The 20,310-nt window shown below is 33.5% G+C and overlaps 2 protein-coding genes across 2 annotated transcripts; one reads left to right on the forward strand and one right to left on the reverse strand.

Moving 5' to 3' along the window:
- Nucleotides 1-330: 330 nt before the first annotated feature.
- LOC131847816 (IQ and ubiquitin-like domain-containing protein) lies at nucleotides 331-5,716 on the forward strand. Its single transcript, XM_059197471.1, has 5 exons — nucleotides 331-1,365; nucleotides 1,459-1,571; nucleotides 2,680-2,888; nucleotides 3,975-4,104; nucleotides 4,183-5,716. Exons 1-5 carry the CDS (start codon nucleotides 441-443, stop codon nucleotides 5,311-5,313), a joined length of 2,508 nt encoding a protein of 835 aa, XP_059053454.1. The 5' UTR covers nucleotides 331-440; the 3' UTR covers nucleotides 5,314-5,716.
- A 32-nt stretch (nucleotides 5,717-5,748) lies between these two features.
- On the reverse strand, nucleotides 5,749-19,543 carry LOC131847815 (protein wings apart-like). The gene is made up of 14 exons (XM_059197470.1): nucleotides 18,968-19,543; nucleotides 16,846-18,725; nucleotides 16,306-16,494; nucleotides 15,704-15,808; nucleotides 14,783-14,926; nucleotides 14,523-14,644; nucleotides 13,923-14,049; nucleotides 12,652-12,876; nucleotides 12,057-12,252; nucleotides 11,151-11,269; nucleotides 10,791-10,954; nucleotides 10,580-10,686; nucleotides 9,633-9,817; nucleotides 5,749-8,160 (listed from the first exon to the last, which is right to left on the reverse strand). Exons 1-14 carry the CDS (start codon nucleotides 19,125-19,127, stop codon nucleotides 7,891-7,893), a joined length of 3,993 nt encoding a protein of 1,330 aa, XP_059053453.1. The 5' UTR covers nucleotides 19,128-19,543; the 3' UTR covers nucleotides 5,749-7,890.
- Nucleotides 19,544-20,310: the final 767 nt, after the last annotated feature.

The following is a 20,310-nucleotide window of genomic DNA, read 5'->3' on the forward strand; positions in this document are numbered from 1 at the left end:
CGCGTGGACGTCTGCTGGATAGAGTACATTGCTAGCAAAGAGGCCAACAGTTCTTGTTACTCAGAATTCCATTATTCTGTCATGAGCATTGCTATACTGCATATGCTATAGAAAAATACACTTGTCACTATGGACGCTACTATGACTGTTCATATGCTTATCTAGGTACCTACTAATATAACAGACATAATTTTGTCAAGTAGGTGTTTAAGGTAACTAAAATGGAAAGAATTATAAACTCGTACAGTGGTTATTTCTGTAACCAAGTTGCAATTCTGTAACCTAGCAACAGTCACTAAAATAAACAAATCTATCAATTTGCAATCATGTTATAAAAATAGTACTATTTTATTTTTATTTCGTGTATACTACACGATTTTATTATTTGTTGTGATCTCGTGTTTTGTTTTAAATAATAGATACGTATTTAGTGTGTAAAAATGGATGTGAGTAGAACAGTAGGAATCGCCCCAAATCCTGAGTGTTTAAAAGGAGTGGTTGCGTGTCAATGTGAACTAGGTCGAGAGAAGTTACTGACTGCTCCACCCTACAAACGGGCAGCTTCGCCGCCCTGTGATGAGTCGAAGTCGAGGTACTTGACAGCACCATGTGCGAGGGACCTCGAACAATACAAATGCCCCATCAGCCATATATTGGTCACCTTCAAATCGCCCCTACATCCCAACGAAGTGTTCAACAAGGTCTTCCCAGCGACTACGCCAATTAAATTCGTCAAACGCAAATTAGCCAAATTACTCTCGGTGTCAAATAACAATCTTCTATTGACGAAAAACAGAACTGTACTAAAAGAAACTAGTGTACTATCTGATCTAAAGACTGATGCACTGGGCAATTTAATTATTGACGTGTTTACAAAAGATTCTGACGAATTCTTCTTATCGTCTATACCGAAAGAATCTTACGTTCATGAACTTCTTCATGCTGTTATTCCTAAAAAAAAGACGATGCCTTTTATAGCAATCAAGTTCAGAGTCCGCAATCAAAATGGCATATTTACTCGTTCATATCATTCTATAATGAAAGTCCATGAAATTAAAAAGAATTTAGCAGGGCTCTTCCTAGTAGACCCTGATAATTTAGTACTTTTACGGGGAGAAAATCCATTAAAAGATCGCATGGCTCTATTAGACCTTGATTATGATAAATATGGAATAGTGGAAGTAGAATTGTTGACGAAAAATAACGAGAAATTAAATTTGGATAAATTGTACAAAGAGATGCCTGTTAACGATGTTCTAAGTGTCATGATACCTTTTGGTAGTACTTTAAAACAAATAAATGTAGAAATATTTTCGGAACTAATAGAAAAGCCTTACTTGGGCGGATATAGAAATGTCTACACAGGTAATTGTAATACTTAAATACTATGTTATTACAAAAGGCAACTAACCTCACCCATAAAATAGAAGTGTCTAAAAGTTATTCACAAATTTTCAGGTACTGTCTATCATCACGCATATACACAAACACCACAGAAACCGGAGAAACTACCTCCAGAGAAAAAAAACTGTAGGGACACACAAACAGCTGAAGAAAGGGAAAAAATATATGTAAGATAAAAATAATTATAACTTATTTTCTAAGTAATAACCTACAGCACCCTGTAATTTGTAACAACGTAAAATACAATTTGTTATAGATACTTATCTACTTGATATTTAGCTACTGTTATTTCTACTAAAAATGACAAGAATAATCTTGTTATTAATAAATTATACCTTGAATTTAATAGAAACTTTGGCAACACCCGATACGCCAATTGTCGTGTTGCTATAATATAGATAGATACACCTACTTAGATATAATACAAAGTAACACGGCCACCTTTCCTCCTGTATAAACTTATGAGTGCAAGGTTTTGGTGTTTTATACATTGGTAATTATTTGTTAACGTGTTAAAATCTTCAAAAGACCGTCACCCCGCCTCTGGAATGGCGGGTTGGTGTGTGGGATTTTTAACCACTAAAAACCAAACGATGCACCTGCAAGCGCCTATGGCCGATATGAAAGTTTCGCATGTGCTTTCCACCCCGGCTTCTACATTGGTATTGGTACTACCTGTACTTACCTGATTTACTTTGAAAAATTGGTTATTATAAAACAATAGACATCTACTATATTTTAACTGATAGGGAGTACTCAATCAATGTAGATAAGTTTAATATAACCCTTAACATTATTGCGTGACTACAACTCTATCAAATTTTAAGAGACATTTTTTTTGAGCATTTTTTTGTCTCGTTTTTGTGTTGGTTTTCTCAGATAATGCAATTGTAAACAGTTATTGAAATAAATCTATCAAAGATATTATTAAAGTTTGTCAGAATGTAATACAAGAAATTCGGTGCACAGATAGATCATATCCTAGATTAACGACGAATATTTTCTACCCGAAATTACGCGAAGAGCTTTATTTAATTTCATTTTTAACAGGCTAGTTATTTCGATTTCACCTCTAAACTGTGTATATAAAACTATTACTTATCACACGGTGTTACAGGAGTTGTTAAGAAGTTTTAAGTCAGGCTCGAATAACCTATAAATCGTATTGCAACTGTAAATGAGTTTAAGATATACTTACATGCTTCTGAAAGTGCTGATATTTCTGTAAATATTGTATTCATTGTGTCAATGATGAATTTATGTAAAATATTTCAGGACACACCATACAGCCGCTCTACACAGATGAATACCGCACAAGCTTACATCCCAAATGTAACGGACACAATAATTATACCCAAACCATATGAGACTTATGAACAAATGATTTTTCGTTTGAAACATAATCATTACGCTGCAATTATACAACGAGCATTTCGGCGATATCAGTTCAGAGAAAAATGTCGGCGATGGATTCATGAATGCATGTGGGTGTAATTTTTTTATTAGGTGATAATGCTACTTACACTGACTGTGCTAAACTAACTGTACCTATACACTGGCGGGACACCAGTGGAGGATGATAGAATGAACATGAATTCCATCTGTTAACCCAACGTGGCGAGTACATTAGGAATTACACAACCATAATTTCAAGGAGGACCACGTGGAGGTTTTTTTTTTGATTGAGCATTTCTTTTTAATGTCTGTTGCGTTTAATGCTTCTGCGTTTGCGCTTTCGGGTGACGCTCGCTTTAGCAGAGTATGTGAAATGTTTTATTTGAGGATGAGTGATTGGATTTGGAGATGGATTATTTACTCGTACACTGATGAAATATTTGCGGTTCTTGGTATGTTTTTTTTTATTTTAGGTATTGTTATTTTTTTTTTCGTGTGATTATAAATTATTCGTGATTACCGGATTATGTATCCTTTTTTTTATTATTATTATTTATTAAGTATTTATGTTGTGTTGGTATATAGTTTTTTTTATATATATATATACATTTTTTGATACTACCACGTGGAGGTAGACCTGACATGTAGGTAGACATAAGAATGTAATGTTAGCAATCAAAACCAAATAAAAGATCTATATTCACGTAGGTCTAATTGCACACTTATCTATGATACTTAAATCACATCTATTAGGTATGATGATCTCGCTGGTTTAACGGTTTAGTCCATTTTACTTTAGATAGACGTGGGTTCGGTTCCTTGCACAATGCAAACATTTAAATCATGTGTAGGTATGATTGTTTTTATCATGTTTGTTTGGATGTTTTCTATATATTTTGTACAATTACAAAAAAAATATTGAAACATGAATTTCTATCAGTTGTCTAGTATCTACCCATAACACAAGCTCTGCTCAGCTTGTGACTAGATAGAACTGTATGTATTATACATGGTTATAATTATTATCCTTATCAGTTCTGAAAATAGTTCGAGCCAAGAAGTAGGTACGAGCAAAGACAAAACTAATCGCCGTTATTAATAATGCCCTCTCCTTCCATGTTGGTCCTACTTAGTTTTTACTATGGTGACAATAAATAAACTTGTCTTTTTTTTAGGGAGAGGATAGACAGAATAAAAGAGGAAGATAGACTGGAGCGAGAAGCTATGGAACGGCGTCTACGTCGGGATCTAATAACTAAGACATTTCCGAAAACTCGTGAAGATTTTGATCAACTATATTCTATGGTTAGAAAACTACTAAGTATTACAGGTATAGTTTGTTGATCTCGTTTAATTAATCAAATTTATTTTCTCATGTTTTAGGTTGATCGATGGAAACATGCAGAAATAGCTCGGATATCGCAATTACATTCTAAAGGTCCCAAGATTGCTGAATTTACATTGCTTCTCGATAAGGAAGTGGAATTACTTCGTTGTATTGAAGCGTACAGAGTAAAAGTGAAAGAAGACAGCAAGAAAATTAAAGAAAAAAAATTTTTAGAAGAAATATCCAAACCCGTTGCCTGGTTTGGAAGGGATGGTAAATTAATAACAATGGACACAGTAGAAATACAAAAGGCACGGAAACTCAAAGAATTATACAACTCCTTCATCCGTGACGATATGACAGTGAGAGAACGCATGGAACTTCTAGTTGATATGAAGTTCGCCCTCCAAGAATTTCGTTACCCGTTAGCTGAAGAAATAATAATACTTCTAGATAGAGAATGTGATCTTCTTGTCAGAAGATGTGACGAGTATCAGCTTGAATTTTTGAGACGGAGAATTGCAGCAAGCTTGTTCCAATTAATAAAAACCTCAGAATTGAATGCTGGAGTGACTAAATGTAAAGATATTAGAGACTACAGGAAAATGGAAAACAGTCGATTACATTTTTGCGAGTTGTGCCATCAAGTGAAATCATACACAGATTTCCCTTTGAACGCCAAGATGAATGGTTACTTAGTTTGCACTTCGTGTTCGTGGAAAGATGTAACTGAACGTTCTTGGGTTGAAATGACTCCATATAGATTCATTCTACGTGCCGTGCAGCGTGACGAGCGAAGACGTAAATGTTGGGGTTCGCTAGCATTTGTGTTGCAAGATAAGGATATATTTTTTATTGTGGAAAAACTGTGGCACTCTCACTCTGCGATAAGCGAGTGTAACGATGTAACTGAACTTAGATTGTGTAGATGGCATGTCAATGAAGATTGGTCTCCATGGAATTGCTTTTTAGTTACTGTCCAAGAAATGAAAGCACACCTGAAACTAGAAGTACCAGAAGAGGTGTACGATGAGGAATTGGTTCAGAAGGTGCGCAATAAACATAAATTGGCTAAGGCCAACTTTGAACCATTGATAACCGTGAACAAACGTTTCACAGAAACAGGAGGCTGGCAAGGTGTTCGCGCTCCAGCTATATCACACATAGATGCCGTAGATCAAATTTAAGAATGTTTTTTTAGAAATGTTTAGGATTATTTATTAACAATCAATAATTATATTATGAATTTTTCATAGTTTTGTGTTTTATATAATGTCTTAATTAGTATTCCAATGTAGATCCAGGTTACGCACCATTAATCTATTTTTAGAATCAGAATAATCAAATAATGTACAAAACATTGAGGCACGACATGAAACATCTTATTTCTTACATATGCCAAAATATATTGATTATGACTATTGAATTTGTGTACTATGTTATGTAACTTGTTTTCTCTGTATACAATTCTTTCAACTAGGCCTCGACTATGATAACTACTGATGGATTTCCCATAGTCTTGGATAAACACCTTAAATATTGTTAAAAAAATTCTATATTTCGAAATATTATGTATATTTTGACGGTATGTTTAATTTGGAAGGTAGAAATAGTAAAATGACAAGTCAAAAATATTTAAATTGTCTTCTTTTAATAATTACACGTAATACTTTATAACATAATTACATCGTACATGTACAATAATAATTTCTCAAGATATCAAACTCTCGCGATAGTCTAAAACAACATATAATATTAAAAAACACAAGTGTGATAAAACGGTAAAATTTTATAACGAAATGCATTTTAGAACTACTCGTAGTTACTACAACATATAAGTCAATAAATTACGTAATTAAAATTTAGGCAATAAGAATCGATATAGCTGTACAACGAATATGAAGGAAACCCTTTTACTCTTGGTAGTAATAACATCCAATAGTCATGATTTCATTTGATAAATTCCACAAAATAAATCTACAACGGTTTACTAATCCCACATAGTCTTATAAATAAGTAAAGCTGTGAAAATATATTTGTTTTTTTTTACGCTCTTCGGTAAAATTACATTGTGGCATGAAATATGTCGAACTGTTCAATATACCCTAAAACTTTTGTATACCCTATTTAATTTGTTGTTACGCTATATTCGGGTTCAATTCAAATTCCACATGACATTTTCGCCATTCCCAAACTCACTGATAGAACTTTTATTAATTTCGTATGAAAATATGAAATATCAATAGGTTCTTTATTCTAATTTCGAAAACAATTTTAAATTTACTTTTGATGATATTGCTTAATCGATAATAATCTAATATTCTAAAGAATGTGACGTTTTATTTAAAAGTAGTGTCCACATGCAGTGGCAATGGAGTCGATTCATGGGTAATTAATTAGCGATCCACGCTACATCACACGAAATTTAACAACTCTTTTCAGGAATGAAGAAGTTACTCAATTAAAAACGAATATAAAATATATATTTGCCTGTTCAATAATTAAAATTAAATATATATATTAACTTAATTTTTTTCATTGTAATAAAAATATACCTAATGTGCCAATCTTATTCAAGATTAAGTAGTTCGTGTGCCTTAAAGATCTTTTACTTTTAATTAACCTAGACGTGATACCGATCAATAAATCGTATTATCATAACGGACAATCAGTCAGGTTACGAACAGAAGTCCTGAAATTAAGATACATGAAAACAAAATAATTATCATTCATTCGCTGTCTAATCGCTATAACTATTGGTTAAAACTCCAACATCATAGATAGTCCTATTTATTTATAACTAATCATATATCATTCTCTCTTTTGCGAGCAACTAACGACGTTAGTGTTTGTACATTTTATATCGCCTCGTAGCGGTGTTTTCACTGTAGGGCGAATGCGTATCGCATCTACGACCACATACGATCAAACAAAATAAATCGTGCCTACTCTATAATTTACCCAACAAAGACCGAACTATAATGTTACTAGCTAAAATTTATTTACAATAAACGATTGTGCCTCATCAGAACGATATTCTAATAATTTGTAAACCTCTCGTAGCGGTATAATACAAAAAGTGCAGACACAATATTCACATAAAAGAATACAATATCTATTATACACTTACACAACTAGTTTTGCACTTTTATATTGCCAGTTCTGTGGCTTAAACTCGGAATATCTCAATTTAATCAAGTATTCATAACCCATTTCCATTATTAACGCAACTATTCATTAACAGTCTGTGTGATATATATTTACATATTTATTATAGAGAAGGAAGAGATATTATTACAAAAAGAGGTTACTAGTAGCTGTATACATTCATACATCCACTGTCTACAAACGGATGGTCATTAATAGGTCAGATAATGGCGAGTACTGTATTACTAGAGGATTCACAATATACAAGGTTTATATTAGTGATTTCATTTATATTTACAAGTATTTTCACAATTGTTGGCTTATATTCATTGCTCTGTTTTGTATGTATATATAATAATCTATTATAGTCCTATTTTAAACTACTTAAAATGCCCTTCATTTTACTTTTCACAAATGAAAATAAATGGAACCGTTACTAAACAAAATCAAAGTAGAATTCAGTATTGATATGACAACCAAAAAACGGTCATCGCAATTTACAACTCTCAATACGATCAGAAACACAGCACAGTCAATGTTATCGTGTCAATAAAATTTCACTATGATTAACAAAACATATCAATATGTAATAGTGTTCACTAGTGTATATTCGAGTTTCAATGATAGCCATCGACTTCCATCGACGAGGACATTCTATCCGAGCTTGAGGTACTGTAGTTCATACTGTAGTTGAGGTTACTGAGGGACATGTCTTGAGGGACGTCGGAGGGAGAGGTTTGATAGTAATTACTAGGATAACTATTGGCGGTATACGGCGCCGCGGGCGGTTGCGAGGGACCTTCCTCAGAGTTCTCTCTGTCACTCGCTTCCATAAAATCAATGATACGCTTTGTAGCTTTAACGTGTGCCACGATTGCTGCTTCAGCCTGGAAAATAAAATGTTAGCGAATTTGTATTTAAGAATAGTAAATTAGGTAGAAGAATGTATGCAACAAGTGTACAATAGTAGTCAGAACTTATAATATATGTAGATTACCCAGGTTCAATGTTATTATTTTAGGTCCTGAACGATTACTTATCGTACAAGAACAATTTTCCTGAAAAACGTCTAAGTTTTCATGAGTTTTATTTATAAATCTGAGAATCCCCTCAGTTCAATTTAAGAACCACTTATAGATAGAACCATCTAGTCATCATCGACATAATGCCTTGCTTTGCCATTCCTGAGGACTAACATATTAATCCATCTTACAGAATAATAAACTGTCTATTAAACCAGAAGATAGTTATAGAAGCATGTTTCGAAAAAGAGTAGGTAGAAGGGAGAGAATTTAATGAGTCTATATTAAGTCTATGCGATCCCCGACATCGCGCAATAAAATGCGCATGTCTAAAACTACAGATCGATGTCATATCGCGCGCTATGTTCAAACTCATCGTGCAATATTTACTTTTTTCTCACAACTGATATATTTTATTAATCTACTTGGGGTTTATAAGGAATTTATTCATTAACAAATATAACGGATTACTCGACATTTATACTAAAACGGATTAAAAATAAATATAAAGAATTTCATATGTTGCAAAAAAGTTGTTTCCTGGTGATGATAGGGTTTTATTTTTTATATTGTACCAGTTAATATATTAAAAACATTCTATTATAAATGAATCCTGCTATGACTCAAGTACAATCATATTTTAATATCCCGTAGTGAAAATTCGAAATATTTTTCTGTTTCGGGTAGTAGTTAGTAGAAAGTTTAATTTTCTTATTAAAATGAGGAAAGTCTAGTAGAATTTCCTTACTCTTAATTTCTAGTAATTATAAAAAATCTTAATATTATAAAAGTTTTTCGAAAACTTTTAAGATTTTTTTACACAGGTAAAAAGTATAATCTAATATTATTCTAGAAAATTAAGGACCATGATAAAAATGGTCAGACTGAAAGCAGTTTGTTTTTGACTGACAAATAATATGAAAGGAATGGTGTACTAATGCGAAAAATAAATTCACGTGACATGTATAATATATAATAAATTCACGTATAATATATAAAATAAATTCACGTAATACATTCCCTTTCTCTTTGTGATATTTCATGATTTTTGCCGAACCCCCCACTTCACAGCTTCATGTGATTAACGGTCGCCCACTAAGGGTGAAATAATAACGGCGCGTGTGTTCAGTCTACAAAGTAACAGTGTGATGACAGGATTGGCTGTCAGTGTAAACACACACACAGTAGGGTCGGAACCTGTGTTTTTGATTCTCTAACATATACTAGTTATTAGAACTACATATATTAGACGGTACGTTAATTACGCGACGTCCGCTAGAGTAACCGCTCCATGTGCGTGTGGCGGTAGCGTATCACGAGCGTGCAGTTATACTTACGCTGGCTGTGAGCGCGAGGAAGGTGTAGTACTTGTTGAGCGTGGGCAGCAGCGGCGCGTACGCGGGCAGGCGGCGGCGCAGCGCGGCGGCGGCGGCGGGCGCGGCGCCGGCCGCGTGCCCCAGCACCAGCGCGATGTACGCGCCCACCATCGTGTGCTCCATGTGCGTGCCCGCGCGCGCCAGCACTGTACATCACCCACTCACTAACAACGGTCTATACCTGCACTGCCACGCGACAATGGTGCGATCGGGCACTCGATAAGAACGGCGGCGACGCATCCGTGTATCAGGCAGTCAAATCAAATCAAATATCTTTATTCATTTATGTCTATTACACACTCTATGATATGTCAAAAACTACAGTCAGTTCGGAGAGCATTAAAGCTAAGAACTGAGATGAAACTTAGCTCTTATTATTTTCAAATGTACTTGTAGATGTTTACAAAAATACAGATTCATTTTTGAATCACTCAATAAGGCACGGCGGTAACCCATCGGCGCCGGCACTGTACATAACAACGGTCTTATCGGGCAGTGAATAAATGTGTATTTAAAGTTTTAATAATAAAATACGGCGGCAATGCATGTGGTGGCACGGCTATCACTAGGCGACATGATGACGGTGGTCGTTATGTGTTTAGAAGATGGGTACCATTTACTATCAGGTGATCCGTTAGATTGTTTGCCATTCCAGTTCCATAATACACATCATAGAAAGAAATAAACAATGTTGTATTGGTTGCTTTTTTACATGTTCTTCCGTCTTTCCTTTTTCAGTCACCAAATTATATGTGAAACAAGATTTCTGATCTCCAATTACTACGAAATCTTTAGAAAAATTACACTGAAACTATAGAAATCTTTAAACAGCAGTTTTGATGAAAAATATTATTATTTTAAAAGAGGAATTAACTGATTTGCATTTATAAAATTAGAATGTTACTCACATTTAGCTACAGTTTCCTCAATATCGTCTTGAGATTGCTTCTTTTTGTTATCAACTTCTGTATCCTTTTCACCATCTAATAGCGCGTCAGTATTTTCTTCGGCTCGTCTGTGTAAAATTAGAATTCAATTAAATATGTTGTTTGCAGTTGATTTCTTGCGGGCTTTGGATGGACACTGTTCAATTAAAGAATAAAAATATTAAATACGCACCTCGCCAGATCCTCCCGCGCATAGAAGAGATCAACAATGAGATCGATCGCTGAGACACTCCGTGATATAATGTCGTCCTCATTGTCTACACGAATGCGGACGTTTAACAACTGTAGTGTGACTGCTTCGTTGTTTTGCACGAGGTTTATTAGGAGTAATAAAACCTGGCGGAAGGAAATATTTTATATATTTAATATGGAAATATTGTAATAAGCAACAAGAAAAATTATAAAGAAAATGTCATGTATTAATCTGGTATTCAATATAAGGGCAGTTTTGTGTAAAGCTACTGTTTTAATTTCACAGTGTACTTTCTTGCTTTATGGTAAAAACATTATGTTTAAAATTAAAACAACTTACACAAACACTGAAGTCGAAATTTCTGTCATCAGGTATGAAGTTTCCTTGATTATTCACTATAATCAGGCACATCTCCATTACCGATGGCTGTTCAGCAACCACTTGAGCTCCTGGTGAGACTAAATCGAAATAGTAATAATAAAAATTATTTCATTAATACAGACATGATATCTAAGTATACATTACAGTAAAGACAGAATTATCCAGTTTTCAGTTATAAGGATTTGCGAAATTACAGTTTGCCAATAGCAACGGTATCTGTCTCCTAAATATTTAAAATCACGTTATTATGTTCTACCCCTGATATCACTTATGTGTTGCCCTTCTAGAAGACTAAAATGATATGTCTCTTATCCTCTAATTTCACTGCATAATCTGCACTCTATTTTGCTGCTTGGTGAAATTGGTTCAGACTGTGACTGACCATATAGACAACTTTTTAGTCGCCTATAATGTAAATTGTTGTTGTTGTTTACGGTAGGTAGGTTTTAACATATGTTGGAGTCTATTTTTCACATTTCTCATATGGGCCATTATTTATGAAGACGAGATAAGCTATCTTTGTAGACTCAATAATTACAAATGTAAAACACTATGTCCAGAGATTTCTACACTGTTTTAACTTTTTTAATACCATATATAAATGCACATACAAAAATCTGCCACGCGAGCAGAGTCGCGATACCAGTGCTCGTCAGTTTGTGATGGTGCTTTAGCATAACATGGTCAAAATAACCATAAGTAAGTTATTACACTATACCAACATGCTACCAAGTTTCACTATATAGCTTCTTATTTTTTATATTTTATTAGTTTAAATCTGTTATGCGTTTTTCACATCCCTGAATTAAATAGTTCTAGTGGGTTTACAGACCATTAATGAAGCCTTATAAGATAAATACATACTATTGTTCCCAAATGAATGTGACAAGTTGATCAGCACTTTGATTGCTGGCAATAAGGCGTCGAGTAAAGGTTGCCTCAGTTCCGACTCTGAGCGTGCCTCCATCGTGAACCGCCTGAGCAGCGCCGCTAGAGTCTTAGCAGCACCTAGCTGCGAGTTCAACAGGTACAGCTGATTGTCCTCATTTTGCTGGGTCACCTATAAATAATATATATAAACATTAAACACTCATTCTATTGCAATAATAAACAAAAATGGTTGATTATATAACTTTCGGGAGGTACTTAAAGAAGATGTAAAGTCTATCATGTTAAATTCATGATATTCCATTAAGGCGTAAGGGAGTTTGTTTGTTAAGCATTAGTTTCTATATTATATAAACTAAAAATATTTTTTTTGATGTCCATTACTTTTTTTATAATTGTTCAGGGAACAATTTGATCTTTAAACACCTTGTCCAATATTTGTATGTTATATATATATTCATTACCGTTTTTTAATAATTAAATAAATAATCGTAGAGTACCCGCACCAGTCACACGAGGTTTCGCAGTAGGTAAGAACAGAGTAGTAGTGGAGTGCACGGTATGTACTCACATTTTCCAGTACGCGCATGCAGCGGTCGGCCTTCCTGAGCTCGTGTATGTGCAGCGGCTGCCAGTCGTCGGCGGCGGCGGGCGCTGCGGGCAGCCGCGCCGCGCACTCCTGGATGGTGCGCACGATGTGCTCGATGCCGCCCAGCACGCGCAGCTCCTCCTTGAACCACTCGCCAGCGCGCTTCGACGTCAACGACAGTAGCGTCTCCATCGCCAAATGTCCCACCTGCACATTATACCATAGTAACGCTCATTCATTCATAGTTTAAGAGCTATGTTCTTGTCGGTGGAGCTATCGCTTCTTTCCGCGTTCTTCCATGATGCTCTTTAAATATTGATACGACACGACTCCCATTTTGTTTTTAATGCCCTGGTTTTCCCCACCCCATCTGTCCTTTTATGTTACCACCGTGCCGTCAAGTGTTCTAACATTTTACATCTCATCCCATGGTCGCAGGTTTAATTTACTTCTTATCTTCTTCTTATTACACATTTCAACATTACTACGATGATTATCTAACTATTTAACCTATGGCCTCATGATCTGTGGTTGCAGGTATGATTTACAATATTAACATTTGTGTCTGATGTGTGAAGAAAGGAAGTAGTACATAACAAGATTACTGCGAACAAGGATGAATGTAAGAGAAAAACATAATGAGAACCCCAAATGAATGAGATAAGGATGAAGCAGATGACGTCTTTTGTACAGGTTTGGGTGTATTTACAAAAAAAAGTAAGCTTTTGGACTTAATGTAGGCGATGTGTGAGTAATACAGATATTATAGATATTTACTTACCTTCACATCTTGAAAAGTGATAGTATGTATATTATAATAATTTTCGCCTATATACAGGGTCAATAATACAGATATAATAAAATATACCCATATTTGTTATGTATTGTATCCTGTTCCCGGGAAATATCATGTAATGGAAATAAACTCTGAATATTGGACACAATACAGAATTAATAACCTACGCTATATTAATATTCAAATGCCCACTGTGTATGTTTTTGTGCACTAAAATTTGTTCACTGTTTTAAACAGCATTATATAAGTTTGTATCGATTTATACTAACAATTAGAAGTTATTACACATATAAACAAATTGACCACAAATATAATGACCTAATAAAGAGATACTTACCTAACACAACACACCTCTCATGAGGTAATGTACAAAGTCAACAAGGAATTTGTAAACATCATATTAATGACGTACAATTGAAAATAAAATATATTATTAATATTATTCTTTTCTACTTACAGTAATATTGTCTAAATCTAGATGCTGAGCTTTTCCTTGACTTTTGATTTCAGCGCACAATTCACGAACTCTCTCCTGTGTCTTTGCCAACTGAGCTGATGTCAGGCCACAGTCATCAAGAGCATTTCTAAAAAAAAATTGTATATACACAATTTATTTTGCCTGCTTTTCTATGTTTTATAATTACCCACCATGTAATATAAAAAGTACAACAAAAAGATAGTGATTTGTATAAAATTAATTGTCATATACTTCAATATTATGAACACTAAAGTCATAATAAGCATACAGCTATAATTATAAAGCTAACAAATACTATAAGTGCTCTACTTATATCTTCTTATACCTAGATCTGAGAGATTATGTTTTGATATATTAATTTGACTCTTATGACAAACTAATAAGTACCTTATGTCTTGTTCAATGCCATATGGATTTCTCTACCAGCTAATACAAACATTCTGTACAAGTTAATATGTTATATATAATATATTACTTGTTAATAAGAAAACAATGGCGTATACAAAGTAAGTAATTGTATGTATAGTAGGTAAAGAATACAATGGGCTTAATATTACTTTATCCTGTTTTGATACTTACTTGTGTGAAACATCAGATTCAAGCAAATTCAACATGAGTTCAAGTGAATCTCTGTCCACATCCATATTAAGACGATCTTGTGACAATACAAACATGACAGTTGCTGTGCACAGCCCCAAACTCTGAAATTGTTATTTCAAATAAGCTTAGATTTAATCATTCAATTGCTATGTAATTATTTTACTGGTATTGTCAAAATTAGCATTTGAAATGTATTTTAATTAAATATTTTCAACAATAATATTGGTTGTTTAATATACCTGGTCATTGGTGGCATCATGCAGAGCGCGGAAGAATTTCTGCACAATGCCATGGGCCCGCAAGTGCATCCGAAACGCGGGTGCAGTACATTTGCTGGCCAACGTGATAGCCGACAGGCATCTCGTCGACATTGGGTTGTTGTCCTAAATATTAAACAAACATATGGAGATTATGTAATTATATTCATACCCATGAACTCCTATTATAGCCCTTCTGTACAATTATTCATTTTTAGATATTATTTGACCATCTGCAGCTGTAAGTGTGACTCTAAATACATTATTTTAATTATAAGAAAAAGGAGAGAAAACAGAATAAATTTAAATATTTACCTATTGTGGAAATAGCGCCATCTAGCGGATTTAGTGTAAATTAAAAAAATAGGGTACCATCTCCTACTGTGCTTTGCTCGTAATTATTGCGTTTACTGCAGTGAAAGTGCGAGACAAACATTCTAAATGAAAAAATTAAAATACAAGTATTGTATTTTCTACAGGCTAGTTATCGCTTGTAATGAAAATTATTTAATATGGTCTGAATTCGAAAAGGCATCCTTGACGTGAATAAATATCAGACTGATAAGTGATAAGGAAAATAAGTAATAAATCGCAATTATACATTTCTAATTATATAATATCATCAAAAAATCACTTTTTGTAACACTGCTGTTATTAATAAAACTCATCTCAAGAGAATGATTTTGCCTGTCATTACCATGGTTGCTAGAAGGTTTTCTGCATATAACAGTTTAATCATTGTCAAGTTTTCGTTCTATTATACTGCATACTATATGCATATTATTCCTAAGTAAATCTTATTATATTCTAAATAATGAATATCTTAAGATAAAAAGGAATATTGTTAAACAGTTAATATTTGTAATTAACAAGCACCACTATTATGTTTGTTAATTAACATACCTGTAATGCATCCAAAATATATTCCACATCATCGTTCAACTCTTGGAATTCACCAATTTCTTGTATTTGATGTGCTTTCTTCACATTTCTAACAACTGTATAGAACTGTAAAAGGAAATTGAAATGATTACTAATATGTATATATAATAAATAAATGAAATATTGTAATGTAATTGTAAAGTATGATATTGATCAATCTTTATTATAATTTAAAAAATATTTGTAAATGATTATGGAATATTTTGTCATCTAAATAGATATAACGAAATTGGAATTAATACTCTTTACAAATTCCAATTTATTATTATTATCCTTCTTTGCAAAATCTACATTGTAGTATATGGTACACATTTATGAGAAAAAATTTTATATTGTTTGATTTTGAATATTGTCTATTTGTCTAAAATACCACAGTTATATGTGTTAACATCTTTTTATGGGTATAATGGTTTATATAATAAATGGAATAAAATGGATTTTAGGTCAATATCATTCTGTTGTATATTATAATTTTAATTCTAAGGAAGTTTTTATAAAATACATTTAAAGTACCTAATATTGATAGATATGTTAAATAGTGTAAAACATAATATAGTATTTACCTCTTTAGCTTCCTTTGCACATTTTACGCTAGTGTATGGTTTTACAGCTTCAGTAGAGTCAATACTGTCCACTATTGGATCTGGAGGTTTATACCGTGTTACCCTTGTCAGTTCCTCTGGCACTTTGTTCACTGGATTTCTGACTTCTGGGTTCTCTGGTGGCTCAGGTCTTGGAGTTTCATTTCCTTTCTATAAATAAAAAAAATCTATCTATGGCAATTTATTTTATTTTATACACAGATTAATATATTTGGATTAACACTCAAAATAAGATAAAAATAACATTATGATTTATTCTCATATTATATGTTACCTCTGAGATAATTGTTGTAGTCATTATTAATTACAATACCCAATTTTCGGATTTCTTAATAATTTCATTATTTAAATAAAATTATATTACAATATGTATAGATTCATATATTTTAGCAACTGCCCATTTCCCTTTCCCATAAGTTGATGAATACATATAACATACATTGACATAGTGTGGCTAGATAGCTATAAAGATAAAAAAAACAACATTGTTTTATTACTCACATCATTTGCCCACTCATGTCTATAAAGATGACGCCTTTTTCTTGCTGGTAAAGGAGATGGATTATCATTCATCAAAGATTTACTTTTGAATATAGATCCTTTCTTTTTCGTTATAACTAATTTCACACTTGGTTTGTCTTCTGTAAGTTCCTCAGTCTCGGATATTCTTTGAGGTGATTTAAATACATCGTCAGATTGTGTTTTTTGTGATTCTTCTTCTGAATTTTCATTAGGACAACTATTATAGGCGGAATCAGATGATTGTGTTGGCTGTGAATTCTGTTGACTTTCCAATTCAGCATTATTTATTTGTGAAAAATCATCTGCATTTTCTTCATCCTGAGGTAATTCTGGTTCATTTGGTTCTAGGTCATCCTGAATATTTTCTTGAACATCTGAATTATAATCAGGACTAGAGTGCTTTGTGAGTTTTTGTTTTTGCTTTTTATAACTTTTCACTTTATGAGTATCATTTCCTGACTGTCCCTTATTACTGTCAGCATCTGCTGAAAGTATGTCTATTAAATTACTCTTGTGACTCTCAGATTCTTTGTCAATTCCCTCATTTAACTCAGGTGACGTAACTACTGGACTCTCAACTACAGACTCATGTTTTTTCTTAACTTTCCGACCTTCCTTCTTTATATCATTCACTGTTTTTGTTCCATGTTTGTTGGAATAATCTGATGTTAAGGCATCCAAAAAATCATCATTTTCACTATAATTTATATTAGGCCTGTTTCGTCTGGCCCTTCCAGATGAAAGTTCAGGTGGCTTAGGTTCTGGTGGGAGTTCCTTAGGTTGAACTTCTAACCTTGGAGATTTAATTTTAGAACCAACAGAGTCTAACTTGGCTAACTGAGATTCAATATCATCAGCTATTACTGTATTTCGTGATTCTATCTCATCATCTTGTCCTGGTGATGCCAAAGTTTTATAAAGATCATATGTATCAGACCCTGGTACTGGGGAGTTTGTTGGTTTTGCAGATTCATCGTCAGCATATTTATGGTGACGTTTATGGGATTTATGATCCTTTTTATCCTTCTTCTTCTCTTTTTTAATTTCTTGATTAAGACCTGCACATTTTATAGTAATTTTCAGACCCTCATGCTTAGGAGAACAAATTGTTTCCACTGAAGGACTTTTTTTATGATCAGACCCAAAATCAGAATGTGCATCCATAGATGAATGTCGGTCAGAACTGGGTGAAGTGAAACCTTCATTGGAATCAGTACTTACAATTCTTGATGTGCCTTTAGATATTCGTAAAACTATAGGTGGTGGTTTTCGTTCTTCTGCACCATCTTTACTAGTTGATGGGCTCGCTATGTCCAATTTCACAGGAGTAGGACTTCTAACTGAAGGGCTTGATTTAGGAGATGGGACCTTTGGAGAAGCTACTTTAGGCGGTGGTGGTGGTGGTTCATAGTGACTGAAGTCTGGAATAGGACTGTTGCTACCATCTTCTGCATAATTTATCACCTTATTACGATTTCTAACCAAATAACGTTTATTAGGTGGCTGAGTATTCTGTGATGTTGATTCCTCTTTTCTGGAGGCCTTGGTGGCCAGTGAATTTTTCTTAGCTTTTCCCTTCTCAGAATTCCGCCTAGGTAATTCTGGTGATGATGAGTCTCTATTATAAACTCGGCTTCTCTTATTTGTTTTCTTACTGTTTGAGGGATGTTCAGGTGAAAGTGGAGCAGCTGGCACTGGAGGGGCATAAGTAATTTGTGGAACTGGTGGGAAAGGTTCAGCATTCCGAGATTTAAAAAACTTCTTAGGTTTTGGGGGTGGCTGCTCAGTTTCAACTGCAGGTACTGTCAGTGGACTATTTTGGTCTTGTACTGGCTTTTTAATAACATTATTTGCATATGCTGAAATTAATACAAAAATAAAATATTAATTAAAATTCAATGAAAAATGTTTCATTTCAATTACAAATATATTTAATTAAAGTTATAATGATCAAGTAATGTAAAAACTTATGTTTATTACGAATTAACGGACTTTCACTAAGTTAAAAAAGACCTTCCCACCTTAGTTGTTGCGAGAAAATTGAACTAAATTATTATGCGGTTGTTTAAGTAATAATAATGTATTAAGAGTATATTCTTACCATAGGGCGCACTCCTGATCGAAGTAAAACTCGTAATTCCCCACTTGCCAACAGTGCCCGCCGAACGAGCTGCTGACGGACAATTGCTGTTTTCTCTAAAAAGGGCACTATCCAGCGGCACGGCCACGCTGCCGGCTCGGCCTCTGCCCCAGCGCGACATACTGATAATTTCATTAAAAACGATGACACCTGCACCGTTCTGCCAGATCAATCACCTCTTCTAATGTCAAATTAGCATATAAGTCATACCGTTGCTATATGCGATAACCACGTTATTTACAAGATACTTTCTTTTAATAAACACTTATAAATGATACTCAGACTTTCTCCGATTGGAACGAAAACACAACCGAGAAAGATAACACACCCGCCATTTTTACGGGAGCTAAGTACTTTCCCAAAGACGCACACACTTTAGTTTTGAGCTTATAATGCACTTGTCACAATAAATAGTTATTCATTATAATTTTTGTTTCTCTTTGAACTTATGAGGTAGTTATTTAATATTGATATTAATACTAAAATGACAATTAGGGCACAAACTGCGATGTTGTCATCTCATAACACAAGAGTCGCCATATTGGCAAAACAAGGAGATATAAATTTAATAGCCAATAGGAATGACCGAATGCGTAAATCTACCATAGACAATAACTAGTGTAGTGCGTCACAGTTTCCGAAAGACTTATAATCGATTAACATTTAAAACATTTTAACTGTAGTAAATGGGGACAAATATATATCATATCATTATTTGTATTATTTTAGAAACGAAAGAAAATAAACAACATAAAAACACTTATTATTTTAGTAATATATTTTTAAGAAAAACAATAATACTGTGGATTTAATAAACTTAAAAGACATATAGTACAACAAAATTTTCTTTAGAACCGTTTGGCAATCAGTAAAAGTGTTCCAAACGTTAATTATTTCTATCAATTATAATATCGAAAGAACAATGGCTCCCATATTATTTTAAAAAATAACCAAATTCTCGTCCTAAAATGAAAAATATTATACTCTGGGATTGAGGTAGGTAGATCAAAATTCAAAATTCATGAGAGCATATTTTTTTAAATAAACCTGACATTTGAGATGTCGATTACTAAAGTTCTTTGAGTTATTCTTTATTTTTGGAATGTAGCTAAATACCTATATTGACTAAAATGTAGACAAGTACGTGTAATAGAAATCAATCTACAATTTTTTACATAATATTCATACAATCATTTAGTACACTATGCCAATAGCCAACTTTGAATTAAATTTCATTGGAGTATGGTTTCGCATATTGATAGGGAATGTGTAATCCTTTTATAAAATAACTATTGCTTTACATG

The sequence above is a fragment of the Achroia grisella genome, unplaced genomic scaffold, assembly GCF_030625045.1.
Source record: "Achroia grisella isolate CSIRO2021 unplaced genomic scaffold, CSIRO_AGI_Agris_v1 utg544, whole genome shotgun sequence".
In the NCBI taxonomy this organism is placed as follows: domain Eukaryota; kingdom Metazoa; phylum Arthropoda; class Insecta; order Lepidoptera; family Pyralidae; genus Achroia; species Achroia grisella.